The 14,919-nt window shown below is 40.1% G+C and overlaps 1 protein-coding gene across 1 annotated transcript in view; it reads left to right on the top strand.

Annotated features, from left to right (window-relative positions):
* The window catches only part of BTAF1 (B-TFIID TATA-box binding protein associated factor 1), a 58,224-nt gene extending 49,805 nt beyond the window's left edge, over positions 1 to 8,419 (top strand). Inside the window, exons 34-38 of the mRNA XM_060241358.1 lie at positions 2,003 to 2,155; positions 2,614 to 2,825; positions 3,771 to 3,930; positions 6,060 to 6,230; positions 7,005 to 8,419. Of these exons, the coding sequence (XP_060097341.1) occupies positions 2,003 to 2,155; positions 2,614 to 2,825; positions 3,771 to 3,930; positions 6,060 to 6,230; positions 7,005 to 7,154 (846 nt within the window). The 3' untranslated portion in view covers positions 7,155 to 8,419. The remainder of the gene's footprint in view (positions 1 to 2,002; positions 2,156 to 2,613; positions 2,826 to 3,770; positions 3,931 to 6,059; positions 6,231 to 7,004) is intronic.
* Positions 8,420 to 14,919: the final 6,500 nt, after the last annotated feature.

Raw genomic sequence — 14,919 nt, 5'->3', positions numbered from 1 at the left:
TTGCAGATTTTCTGTAACTTTTGCAATTAATGCACAGTCAGCCTTCAAAGCACATCAGGGAATTTATTTGCAGCCAGAATAATATGGGCAACCAAATGGAAAGCGGAGGAGTGTCCAAACAACGAAAACTGGAGAGATGAAATGGCAGAATACGCCATCATGGCAAAACTAATTATATAAATAGAAGATTGGTCAAAAAGGGGAAAGGGGGGAGAATAACCATGCTTATTATAAGTAAAGATGAAAAATGAATTATTTGTATTAGCTATTGAAGTGCTTTCTATTATTGCAATTATTAGCATAAGAATTAATATAGCTGTATTAATATAATTTAGATATCATAATAGCATAAATATAGGTATTTTGAAGCAATGTTATATTTTATGAAATAATGACACACAAAATTATAAAAGTTAACTTCGATGCACATATAAACTTTATGTTATCTTTTTTATTTTTAGAATTGCTTTTAAAAATACTCTCGGATTTAAATTTTAAATGCTTATGTCTTAGACGTACTCTGATGCCATTTGTCCATATGATGAAGAAATAACACATAAATATGATTCTTATAATTATCCCCTTGCTTCTTTTCTTTCCTGTACCTCTATCTCAATTTATAGTAATAATAAAAATGTTGGAAAAGGGAATTTATTTGCTTGAACACTATATAGGGAAACCGTAGTCTAGCTCAGATTAAATTTCAAAATGGGATGAAATTCTGTAGTATACACACATTACATTATTAAAACTATATACTTTGCAAATTCATCTCTGCAATGAAGTATTTTCTTAAATTTAAGCAAAGCAGTCTTTCTCCTGTATGTGTTCAAGATGGGCAGCCGTGTTTGTCTGTAGCAGTGGAAAAGTTGTGAGAGTCCAGTAGCACCTGAAAGACTAATAAAATTTGTGACATGGCCTCTGAACAACTGAGCAGTGACTCGCAAAAGCTCCTACCCTGCCACAACTTGTTAGTCTTTAAGGTGCTACTGGACTCTTGTTTTTTTCCCCTCTTATGTGTGTTGAGTTAATGGATAGCTAACTCAACAAGGAGCTACAGAGCAACCTCCCAGGGGATATTTGAGTACTTCTCTCATAGCCTTCAGCAAAGCCTACAGAAAGCTTTGGGGCCAGGGTTAATATGCTTCAGCTTTTTCTGGCTGATCTGCATTGACTTTTCATTTAATTTTACAGTACATGTTTAAAAAGGTTCAAATGCTGCGATAGCAAAAGTCCCCTTGGCAGTCCTAATTGGAGTTTTTAAACTATGATTTTATGGGTTTTATAACTGCTGCTTTTATTCTGTTTTTCATAATATTTTATTTATATTGTAAGCTGCCTTGAGTTCCACAAGGGAGGAAGGCAGCTAACCCAACGTTTTAAATAAAATTAAGGCAGAAGTGAAATATGAGTATTTCAGATACATGATTTTGTTTTCAAATATATTGTTTCCCGTGAAATTATTCATTGATAAAGCTGCCAAGAACCACTTTGGCTGTTGCAATGGGTAAAATAAACACAAACCTATCTTTTATGAACAGCATTCAACTTGATATATTAGAGGATGTTATAGCTCTGCATCACAGCTTGAGATCACATGCCAAAGCAGTTTGGCAAAAGCTGGGGACCACTGTTAATTTCCAGGGCAAGGAATAATCCTTATTCAAGTTGCCCAGGGCAGATAAATACATTGAAATCCAGGACAGGATAAATAACTGTGTAGAAATATCTATCCCTCATTCTCTCCTCTTCTCCAGACATTAAAACAATGGACTCCTTTGTGGACCATAAACTTTTTTCAGTACTTTGCAGTGTGATTATGACAAGGAATTAATATTGGCTGTAGATAGTGATAAATACCACGTCCCTATTTTTGGCAAGATTCTGAAATTGGTATATCTCTAAAACAAGTGCACTGTGTTCTGCCGTGAATAAATATAAATTGTGCCTATTCCTTACCTGTTGCTTCATAGCTTAACACTTTTTTTGACTTTTTAAAAAGGCATTGCAGTATTTAAGGAAACTGTGCAACCATCCAGCTTTAGTTTTAACTACTCAGCATCCTGAGCATAAGAGAATCACAGAGAAACTTGCAGCAGAAAACACTTCTCTTCGAGATATCCAGCATGCACCTAAACTCTCAGCTTTAAAACAGGTAGGTACATGCTATGGTAGCTATATACAGGGTTCAGTTTCTAGACCACAATGCTAAAAAAGGAAATAGTGCTGTTGATGTAACAATTTGTTGTCTTCTAACACAAAGTTCTGTGAATCCCAAGTTTTTACATTCAAGTAGGCTATGTTCATCAGTTCTCAAAAGCTAATCAGGGCTGGCCCTGATTAGTTCATGGGTGGGAGACCACCAAGAAGTCCAGGAGGCAGGCAATGGCAAGCCACCTCTGAACATCTCGTGCCGTGAAGACTCAGGGTTACCATCAATTGGCTGTGATTTTATGGCACTTTCCACCACTCTATATAGTCAAATATGGCTCTACTTATTTCATTTTTTGTAATTGTTGGTGAAGGCTCTGCATTAGTGACTGAAGAACATTTTCCTTCTAATTTGAAGTTCGTCGAGGCTGACAGAATGCTTCTGGTTTTTTTACCTTTAAGTTGCTGCTAGATTGTGGCTTGGGAAATGGTGGTTCCCCAGAAAGTGGCACAGAAACCATCGTTGCACAGCACAGGGTACTTATCTTCTGTCAACTCAAGAGCATGCTGGATATTGTAGAACATGACCTTCTCAAGCCTCACTTACCTTCCGTTACCTACCTGCGATTAGATGGCAGCATACCTGCAGGTCAGAGGCATTCCATCGTTTCACGGTAAGCTCATCTCTTGGCTGCTTCTACGAATGTTAGTTACTTCCAAGCAGAAGCCCTGTGCAGCCCACACTGCTGCTAGGGTCTTATATTTGTATACATCTGATAATTAAAAGTTCTGTTTCTATAAGGCAACACTGTTCCACTTGTATGTAAAGATGGGAGAAGGAGGACCAAAATTGTATTTCACATGATGCTGTAGAAGGCTGGAAGAAGCGTGCAGCTGATGAAACTGAGCTCACAGTTTCCTGAGAATACTGATTTCAATTGGGGTTGGGGAATATGCATTTTCTCATGTTGCTGGCTTCTGAGAAACGGAGGTGAACTTTCAAGCCTCAGAATATAGCCGAAATAGATTCTGTGGTTAAGGGGTGGAGCTTTAGGGTCGCTTCCTCCATGACAAGCAAAAAGGATGCAAGTATCTGCTTTCCTTTTGTAGGTTAAGCATGTTTGACCAGTGTAAGATTATTCCGCTCTTCTTGGTGCAGACAACTCAGAAGGAATTATGTAGAAAGGCAAGCTCCTCATAATATTGAAAGTAGCGGTAGACTTCTTTCGAATTTTGTGTCATTTCCAAATTTAATAGGTGCAGGTAGTTTTTCACTTGCATGCAACTACTGTTTGTGAGGTTGTAAAATGTGAAAGATAACCTTATAGCTGGATTTGTGTCAGCTGCTATTTCTAGGCTTAGCTAAGGTAGAGCCTTTCAGCCTGACCCCTAGCCAGAAGACCACTTTACCATAATACCAGCTGAGAACTGCACTGGTTTTGCATTTAGATTGCCTTTATGATGTCTTGTCCTCATTGGTTGGTGCTGTCAAAGTTTCCTTGAAACTACAGCCTCAAGAATAGGTTCTAATTCAGGACTTGCTTATATGGCAACTTTTTTTCCCTGTCCATGTATATGGTCTACTTTTTTTTTTAGTGCCTCCTTTTTTTCATTCACAGGTTTAATAATGATCCCTCCATCGATGTGCTCTTGCTTACCACACACGTTGGTGGACTGGGGCTAAACTTGACTGGTGCAGACACAGTGGTGTTTGTGGAACATGACTGGAATCCAATGAAAGACCTGCAAGCAATGGATCGAGCACATCGAATTGGGCAGGTAAAATATCAAGTGTTGCTTATTCAGGATCAGCAACCATTTTAGAATATAATTCATTGAAACTTGTAGAGTAAATGCTATAAATCAAAGCTGTCAGATATACACCCCATGGGGTGGAACCAGCCCATCCAGGGCTCTTATCTGGCTTGCGAGCAACTGGTTAATACCTTCATTGACAGATGACAGAGGCTGTGCATTATGTTCCTGTATACTGACCCAGTGCTAATGCATAATGGGAGGAGGAAGTGAGAGGGTGGGCATCAGAGAGATGCTGCATGTTAAGGTTTTAAGTATGTTTGTATTTTGAGTAGAAATTAATATTGTTAATTGGGTTTGCCTTTGTCCTTTATGAAGTTTATATCTCCAGTGCCTAGCATTACATTTTATGGCACACATGGCCCGGGCCGACAAAGTGACATTTATGTCAGATCCAGCCCTCGTAACAAATGGGGTTGACACCTCTGCTGTAAATGACTTGCATCAGTCATTGAACTTTCTGTTCACAACAGTGTAACAACCAAGATCTGAAGCTGCTTTATAGTAAACTAGTTAATTGAAAGAGATGCTTTTAACTTTAAGAGAGGACGCTCTGAGACATTTGGCTAATCTTCTTCCTGTGATCCCTGGGGGTCATGAAATAGGTTGGTCTCCTTCATATCCAGTGGGGGGGAAAGAGTGCCTTTTACCTTCAGTTTGGAGACTTCTGCAGCTCATTCAATTTCCTTGTGGAACTATGCCTTTTCCCTTATGTCTGCAAATGAAAGAAACTAGAAACTGTTTTTAAAAAATGAAAACTGGGAATTCAGAGAACGTAATACAGATAGTTATAACAAAAGCCAGTGGCCAATTAAAAAACAAACAACGTCTGCCTGGTATCAGTGGGGGGAAGAAATGACAGTCACAGGACAAGGAAAATGATCTGCAGGCAGAATGGGGGGAATCCAAACTTTCCCACCCAGCCAGCAGCCGTCAAGGCTTTGCTGTGGTCTTTCAGAAAACTTTGCGCCAATACAAAGCCAGACTTAGGAAACAGAGGAGAGAAGTAGACGAAACTTTGGGAGGTGCATGAATTTACCACCATTCCATGGGGAAGCAGGGGGAAATCCCTGCATCCCAGCGTTATTGAACTCAAGTCAAATAGTCCAAATAGAAAGAGTGGGGTGCAAGGTAAGATCAGAGGTTTTGCTCTATTGCTTGGGGGGGTGTTGGTGGTGGCTTTTTTTGAGGGGGGTGGGGTTATAGCTACAAAGTCTTAAAGCCTTTGCCTCAGTTTTCAGTCTGTCCAAAAGGACACATTGGCAGAGCCAAGGCAGAAAATTTTAAACCTATGTCTATTATTTTGTATGCCTCAGTACTTTGTGAGCACATTCTTGCTTATGTGTAGCACTTCATTTAGTTCATACGTATGCCACCTTTGTGCTCACAGACGCTTATACCAGCTGACAATATGGTAGTATAAATACAACAGTTGGAAATCCCATAAAACAATGACAATCAAATCAGGTTAAGCTCCTTCAATTGACTGACTCCAAGTGGTTGGTTTCCTTTTTGGAATAAAAATGTTTTAAAACTGCTCTGGAATGTCTGTAAGGGGTGTTAGCTGAAAAAAGCTCCTCTTTGCTAGCTGAATGTTAGGTAATGGAAGTTCCCACTGGAAAGCCTCACCCACTAATCTTTAACTTCAGGCAGTTTGTTACAGACGGAGTTGTTATTTGGGTATCCCGATGTAAATCCAGTTAAAATGAGATTGGGTTCCCAACCAGACTGGGAGCTGGTGAAGCACTGGCCTTCTCTGTTAATTATGGCTAATTCCAGTCAGCACTTTTGCATAGCTGAAGTCTCCAGGCCGTCTTCAAGGACAGCCCCGCAGAGTACGTTACAGTAATATAACCTGTATGTTACCAAGGCATGTGTGATCCTGGACAGTCTGTCTGCTCCAGTCACTATTGCAGCTGGTGAGCCAGCCTAAGCTGCTGATAGGCAGCTACCTCTGCCACCAGTGTATCCAGTCACAATCAGCAGCTGAAATGCTCCCCCAGGTTCCATACCTGATCTTTCGGGGGAAGGATATCCTTATCCAGAACAGGCTGTCCATAAACCCCTCATAAATGTTAAACCGTGTTTTGCAGAAACGAGTTGTCAATGTTTATCGCTTGATAACAAGAGGAACGTTGGAAGAAAAAATAATGGGTCTACAGAAGTTCAAAATGAATATTGCAAATACAGTGATCAGTCAAGAGAACACTAGTTTACAGAGTATGGGCACAGATCAGCTTCTTGACCTCTTCACTCTTGACAAGGTAAAAAAATCTGATGTTGAATTAAATTTTAAATTACATGATATTTGGGAAGCCTGAATTGCACCTGGAGCTTCTGCTTCCTTGATGGTAGGCAGGGCTTTTTTTTCTCTCTTTTTAAAGCAGAAACACACAGGAACACAGTTCCAGCTGGCTTGGCCAGGGCTCCAACTCAAAAAAAGGTCTTGGGAAGGCACTAGTTAGCCATATGCTCCCAGACCACGCACTCTTGTGCTCTCTGCCATCTCCAGCCTGCAACAGGCTTGCAAGGAGGGCAAGAGACACGGGGCTGCCCACGAATGCCCGCTCCCAGGAGAAGGTGGGTCTGCTACTGCCTGCTGCACTACACATGGCTCTCTCTCTCCGCCCATGTTGAGATTGGGGAGGGCAAGGTCTCTCACTGAGCTGTGTGAGAACATATATCCATGAAATGCAGCTGATGGCACTGTACTGCTCTGAGTATGCAGAAAGTAACCTACTGAATGGGGAATGTCACTTCTGGTGATGTCGGGGTGTGGCCTAATATGCAAATGAGTTCCTGCTCAGCTTTTTCTACAAAAAAGCGCCCTGATGGTAGTATCCCATTAAGTGAGATGTAGAGACCAATGGAAGCATGAGCAGCTCCTAGCAAGGATCTCAAAAGTGTGCAGATGGGGCTTGGGAACATGTGCTCATTGTAGGCATTTATGTCTTCCCTATTACCAGGTCATGTATCGATGTATAAATTATACACATTTTATTTCCTCTCCTCCCCCTCCCCCTGCCAATGTGTTGAAGGATGGAAAAGCTGAAAAATCAGATGCTGCCGCTTCTGCTTCTGGGAAGGCAACTATGAAGTCCGTGCTTGAAAACCTCGGAGAACTTTGGGATCAGGAGCAGTATGACTCTGAATACAGTTTAGAGAAATTTATGCATTCACTCAAATAAATTTTCTGTAATGCAGTGACTGCTAGTCCACGTTTTCAGCTGATATTCAGCAAATTTCAAAACATTTATAGTGAACTTCTAGTATAACATGTAAATACTAAAAAATATGAAAGAGCTGCATTTTGAATGAAGCACCTACTTCACTTTGAGGTAGTTAAGTCTTAAATACTAGCATTATATAAAATCTTGAAACTTAATGTGAGGTTGTTTTGAATTTTTCAAATAGCTATAAGATTCTTATTTGCTGGGAGCGGGGTGGGGACATAACAGGTTTTGCACATTCTGGTAAGTGTTACTTCTCTTTTGAAATTGTAACTCCCCCTTTCCCCAAATCTTCAGTAATTTGTACAGATTGTTTGAGAACTTCTCTTACTATTGTGTGTCTCTTTGAAACCCAGTTTTGCTTTAATGATACGTTAAAGAATTTTCAGTTTAACAAATTAAGAGTGATGTTTGGTCGTGATCGCTTCAGGATGTACATTGACATAGTAATTGCAGAACCTGAAGTAGTAATGGGGAATTAAATGAAAGTTTGAGTGTTAAGGTCCCACCTTGATATATATATTTAAGCGTGTGGTGCTCTTTAGTCTTCTGACATCATTTTGAGAGCAGTTGACTTTTTAATAGGAATTTACATGCAATGGCTTGCTTGAGGCCATTTCTGCATCCTTTTTAGAGGGTGCCATTTTAAAATTTTTATGTGTATATATAGTATGGCTAGAGCGTAGCCCAGTTCAGAGATCAAGCGTATACTGTAGGTTTCAATCCTATATATATATATTTTTTGTATCTAAAAGAGCAGTTATATAAACAGAGTTTTTCCAGACGTAGATATTGTAAAATTGAGAATTCATGCTGGAAAAAACTCTAATGCACTAGTGCAGGACTCTCTCAAACGAGAGAGGGAAGATGCTTTATTTAGGGTCTAGATGTACACACATCTACTTAGAAATGCCTACATTGCATCAGAGGAAATGGGACGTTTGAACTAAAATCATGTAATGGAAGGTTATAATAACGGAGTGAGGGTAACAATAGCTATACATTTTTAAAAGGGAGCGAGTGGTGATGTGTCTTTGTGCATGTATGTACTAAACGTACACAGTTTTCTGAATATATTAAAAGCAAACCTGCATAAGCTGTCAGAATACATAGAATATATGTATAGATGTCATAGCTAAGATTTGAAGCTGGCTGTGCACTTCAGCATCAGAGCTTGAATAGTCATGAACCTCAATAGTGTAAAGTAATTGTTTTGATTTTTTTTTTATAAAAGGGAAAAAATGTTGGCTTATGGAGCAAGATTGTTTTGCAATATTCAAACATAAATGAACGTGTGTCAGATTTAAGCAGATATATGACCTGCCATATTGTAACATTAACTTAGCATTCCATGACAAGGAAAAAAAATAAAAACCCAAACTGGCATAAACAGTCCTTTGTGTCTTTCACATAGTTCTTTCTACAGATTTGGCAACAAATACTATAGCTGTGTAAAATGACGTTTTCCTGCTTCATAAATAGTCTGTATGGGGCAACAGAACATACTCTTGTCTAGCTGTGTTGGGCTCACTTGGTTGTTGTGCTCTTTGTTGTCATTCTTCACAGCTGCTGGCAGGGCCAGTAGAAAGCTCTGGCTCTTTATAGAATCTGTAAATATTGTCCACAATTTTTGAATTCAGCTAGCTTGCCATTTTAGTCCTTAGCCTGATGGCAAGAAGATATACTGGATTCTAGTCATGAATAACAAGCAGGTCATGGCTTCTATCATTTTTGAATATGATCTAATATTCAAAATGGAGGTCATACCTTCCCACCCCACCACTGAGAGATGCATGAACTGTCGCTGTATCAGGGGCACGTGCATCCTCCTAAGGAGAGGGAACAGAGATTAACCCTATTTCAGATTCCTGTGTGCAAATAATAAAGCTGAGCAGTTCACTCCTGTATTCACGTTGACAGTGAACATCTGATGTTTGAACAACATCATGATTTGTATACATTGTGGGGATAGGAAAATGGGGGTAAGTTAGCTAGAGGATAAACTTTGATTATGTGAATAAACTTTCAATAAATTTAGGTTTGTGAGAAACGGGACCATTTTTGTGCTTTCAATTTCATTTACTTTGTGGCTGTATTTCAACAAGACCTTGTGGGATCAGTTGCTGGAACACTGAAGCTGCGCACTTAAAAAGCAAATGGTATTCTGTAACAAAATAGGACTAGCTGCTGTCATTGCAGATCTTTTAAATATGGAATAGGTGAGGGAGACGGCCGGTTAATTTGGGCAGCATTAAGCCCAAGTTAACAATCACAGCATGCTGTACAGCATCTTAGAAATATACGTGCTGCAGGAAAATGTCATTCAGTAGTAGACCCCTTCTCTTTCAAATGTCTGAGACACAATTACCTATTACACTTATTGCATTGGTTGCTGTTGCAGTATTTATTTTGCCACTCCGATTCTGATCCACTTTGACACAATGATAAATCTGGCAACAAAATCGCTTGAAGACAGGGTAGGATACAAATGTTATAACACCAGTCATAGGTAGTAAAGATGGGCAAAAACTGGAGAGACAACTGTTAAGGGAGAAAAAAATTACACCACGGAGTTCACAGGCTTTGGTACTTTTATTGCATCTCGGGGACCGTGAATGGGGCATGTCACATCAGGCAGCAGGTGGGGCTTCACAGTTGAATACTCCTTTTCCTCCTGATGTGCCCCTCCCTGGGAGAAGACTGGGCTCGAACTCTTTTTCCTTGACATGTCTAGTTCTCTATATAAGGAGAATGTTTTTGTTAACTCAATGAGAATCCAGTCCAGTGACCTCTGCCTACAGTCTGAAGTACTACAAACCACTTCATCGCTACCTTGTATGTATGTTAACTAGATATTACAGCTTTTGGTGTGATGAATTTGTGTGTTTTCAAACTGGTGTGATTCAGATCTTCAGGAAGATTGTTATTGTTTTAAATCACAATCTTTACTCATTGAGATGCAATTTGTTTATTCTGTATCCCTTTCTGTTTTTCAGCTCTGGCTTTGCATGCACATGTATTCATATACCTATACAAGCTGGGTTCTGGGCTGGGATGCTCCATAAAATGAAACATTTGAATTTATTGCCTTTTCATTTAATTCATTAATTCTGGATTTATTGGCTTACCCAGGGTCATTGTGGCTGAGAATTTTAGAGGCAAAGGCGGGAAAATGTGTTTCTTTAATGGGTGATTTGTGTCTCATTTGAACAAGAATAATATCCCCAGCAGAGGCCTTGTTGAGGCACTAAATGACTTTTGCAGTCATTGGTTGCACTGATCATCGTGGCCTTAGCTTTTAATCAGCCGCAGAAGCTGCTGTTGCCTCATATTCTCCTAGAGAAAATTTTATCCTTTAATTAATCCCTGGAAATGATTAGGTCTGTAGATGCAGCTTAGTTAGCGTCGTGCAAATAAAGAAGTCCTCTCCTTTTCGCCCCCACATTTATTTTGTTATATGCAGTTGCCATTTGGTTGGAATCCAGAGCTTAGTGTAGCCAGCTGTAGCTCAGCAGGCTGGATTACACAAACTGTATGAGGAAAAATGGAAGAGTATGTGTCAGCATGCTGGAGCCAAAATTGGAACTACACGCAAATAAACACCATTAGTTCTGGAGTGAGTGTCCCCAACCTTTTCGAGTCTGTGGGATTCTGACACAGGGTGGGTGGATACAACCACAAAATGGCTGCAGCAGGAGGAAGAGCTAAATACAAAATGGCTGCCACAGGAGGCAAAGCTAACCACAAATGTCAGGGAGTGGGGTTTTGCATAACTCTGATAGTAACTCTTCAACATTTCGTGCAGGTGCTCTACCTAACAGAATGCCTCTTTAAGTGAATGTACTGTTTTTAAAATATTTTCTCACTTATACACAGCTTACCTTCAGCCACACAGTAATGATCCTAGTGTTGGCAGTTTGTCATGGCAGCTATTGTTGAAGAAATGGGTTTTGGGAATTTGCACAGCCAATCAGAAGCCCTGCTGGGCCAAAGTCCCACTTGGCCCCATCCACTTTCTAAAAACACTTGGCAGGTGCCAGGAAACCTGTCAGTGGGCACCATGCTGGAGATCCCTTCTTTCAGGTGTGTAAGAACAAAGTGTAAAAGAGTTAAAAGCTACCAGAATTGATCATAGCTGCTGTTGTGGGTCATGTGATTGTACACATCAGACCCATTTCATTACAGTGTTTCTCTGTCGCATAGCTGGATATTCCGTGGTGGCATAGATGGCCCCAGGATTTCTTTGCATGCATTTGTGAGCTCAACAGTGAAGAAGATGATGATATTGGATTTATACCCCGCCTTATACTCTGAATCTCAAGAGTCTCAGAGTGGCTCACAATCTCCTTTACCTTCCTCCCCCATACCCTATAAAGTAGGTGGGGCTGAGAGAGCTCTTACAGCAGCTGCCCTTTCAAGGACAACTCTTGCGAGAGCTATGGCTGACCCAAGGCCATTCCAGCAGGTGCAACTGAAGGAGTGGGGAATCAAACACAGTTCTCCCAGATAAGAGTATGCACATTTAACAGCTACACTACACTGGCTCTCCAAACTGGAGGACTGTTGGCAGTCTGGGGGGAAATGTGCTATATACAGTGTATTTTCCAGGCACGTCTTTGTTGGTTTCAAATTGTTTCATCCCATCAAAGAGTGTGCAAACATCTGCTCGGACATTATATGCGCAGATGTGGAAGCAAGACAAAGTACCAGAAAAGTGGGAATGGACTTTAAAAAGTTATGCATTGGAGTGAAATGGACAAACTTACAAGAATCTTAAAAGAACATGATTTAGAGAAGTTTAAAAATGGGGAAAATTTCAAAAATATGTTGAAAAACAATGGAATGTTAAAGGATATTTGGCGGTTTTTTCATTCTCATGATAATGACTAAAGGACTATTATGAAGATAGATTACAATTATAACATGGTTTTTTCTTTTCTTTTCTTTCCTTTTCTCTTTTTGCTTTATGATGTTTTCTTATGAAGATTCTTTAATAGATAAAATTGATTACCTTTTTTAGCAATTTAATTAAACTACACTGCTGGGGGTCACCAAAAAGGGAGAAGGGTGGAGAAAATGTAATGTATATGTATTAATTTTCAATAACAAATGATAAGTGTCATTACGATATATTACAGTATAATAAATTGTTTTAAGCAAAAAAGAGTGTGCAAACTATGCGAATATTAATCATATACTAAGGATGAGGAGTTTATTCATTTATTTTTCAGATTTGTATTCCATCCTCCCCTCCCTGCAAGCGGGCTTAGGGTGGATCACAGACAGTAGTTAGGCCATTTGGCAAACAAGCAATTAATAAATAAAATAACTAAAATGCATTACATAAAAATTAAAAATGATTGTACCATTTGTTGTTCACACTATCTTCAGAAGCTCATGCCACTTAAACTGGGGAAGCTGTTTAATCTGGGTTGTTTAGAAGTGGTGTCTTAAACAGGGGAGGCTGAATTTTAATCAGTTGTGAAATAAGAGGTTTTCTTAAGGCCACTCAGTCTGGTGACTTTGATACAGCTTATTCTCTCAACTCCTATACTACAGTCATTTTTCCATACCTGGTCCCAAAGCTAGCTACGTTATGCAGATTTTGTGTGTGAAATTTTAAATAAGCCCCCAGGTGGAGGGGCTGTGGAGAAACGCCATTTTAGGCCTGTATTTAACTGGAGGCAGGCTTTGGGGCCTAGTCTCTACTTCCGCCTCCCCCCCCTCCCCTCCTGTCTGGAAGCAGCAATTCTGAGGAGCAGAAGAGCAGAGCTTCAGAATTCACATTGTTGCTAAAGAATTCTGAAGCTCTGCTCTTTTATAAAATGTATTAATGTTCTTAGAAGTTTGTTAGAAGCCTTGTTGTGAAACAGGGGATCAAGTATGGCCCTGTCATGTTCTTGTGCCTTGCTGCACTGAATTATCTTACTGAAATATTGTTGAAGAGACCATGGAGCGCTGGACTCCTTAGAAGAACCTACCTTCACCACAACCTGAACTGCATTTTTGGACACTCTCAGTGTTGATTCGTGTACTGAGAAACTTGAGTGTAGGTGCTTTATGATTTTATGATTTATGCTTTATGATTTTCACTCTATATTATTACTTTATATTTATTTATAAATCACTTGTATAATTTGTAATTACTTTTGAGGCTGGTTTTTCACAGAGACTTGTGTCTATTTCCTGCCCCACCTGGGGATTGGCAACCCTAGTTAAATACTTTAAATGTTATTTGTAGGGTTGCCAAGTCCAATTCAAGAAATATCTGGGGACTTTGGGGGTGGAGCCAAGATCAAGGCTGTGACAAGCATAATTGAACTCCAAAAGGAGTTCTGGCCATCACATTAAAGGGATGGCACACCTTTTCAATGCCTTCCTTCCATAGGAAATAATGAAGGATATTGGACCCCCTGGTCCAAACTTTTTGAAACTTGGGTATTTTGGGGAGAGGCACTAGATACACTCCACAAGCAATGCAGATGGGCTTGGCTGGGCCTTAGATATCTTCACAGCAACATAGGGAAAGGTCTGAAAACAAATTCCCTTGGGTACTTTCAGGCAGTCTTCAGGCTTTTGTGTTTTGCAGGCTCCCTTTGATGCCACAGCTGATCGGGACTTTTACACAGCATTGCAGGTTTTAGAATGAGCTTCCAGAACTCTTCTGTCATGATTACTCTTCCGCTGCAGTGGTCGATAGCATCTTTGGCAGGAGATGGACAAAAAAAAAGATTATTGTTGAGAGAGATGCTGAAAATGCTAAGCTGTTAATTAAAGTTTTTAGAGCAGCATTTTGCATTCACTGTAATGCAGCTGGAGGCAATCTGAAGAGTCTAAGCAGAATGTCTTCCTGGAATTAAGAGTCTTTGGGACAGAAATAGAACTCAGTAGAGGGAAAAGACGATGTGACTGATAATGGGGCTTAAACATTGAAGTTGCCCTTTCAGAGAGGAAGAGAAGAGCATCTGTGAGAGATGGGGTGTGGACAGTGTGGTGCCTGTTCACAATTGAGTTCAAGTGGACACAGAGTTCAGGGTAAGGAAATTTCATCTGTAACTTAAAACCTGTGTAATATATATTATTAGGACTTACCAAAATAACACAAAAAAGTTTGCAAGCTTAAGAGTTCTCCAGAACTGTTAACTTGTGTTTATTTCACTTATATCCCACATTTCTTCTCAGCTAGGACCTGAAATGGTTCACACCATTTTCCTCTCCTCCATTTTGTTCTCACAACAACCCTGTGTGGTAAGTGAGACTGTGTGCATATGTGTGTGTAACTTGCCCAGAGTCACCCAGCAAACTTCCACAGAAGTGTGGGGATCCTAATCTGACAATCTAACCTCTCCACTAGGAGTAGCTCTTTCCACATTTGTTCTCACATTGACAAATCTCCAGATTTGTTTAAAAGCCAGTTTGGTGTAATGGCTAAGTGTGAGGACTCTTATCTGAGAGAACCGGGTTTGATTCCCCACTCCTCCACTTGCAGCTGCTGGAATGGCCTTGGGTCAGCCATAGTTCTTGTAGGAGTTGTACTTGAAAGAGCAGCTGCTATAAGAGCCCTCTCGGCCCCACCCACCTCACAGGGTGTCTGTTTTGGGGGGAGAAGATATAGGAGATTGTAAGCCACTCGTCTCTGATTCAGAGAGAAGGGCAGGGTCTTCTTCTAGGACCAACTTAAAATTGTTCATCACTCTAAGCCTTAGGCATAAGATCCAATGTA

Source organism: Heteronotia binoei, chromosome 6 (assembly GCF_032191835.1).
Source record: "Heteronotia binoei isolate CCM8104 ecotype False Entrance Well chromosome 6, APGP_CSIRO_Hbin_v1, whole genome shotgun sequence".
NCBI classification, from domain to species: domain Eukaryota; kingdom Metazoa; phylum Chordata; class Lepidosauria; order Squamata; family Gekkonidae; genus Heteronotia; species Heteronotia binoei.
This window is presented reverse-complemented; position numbering and strand designations above follow the sequence as displayed.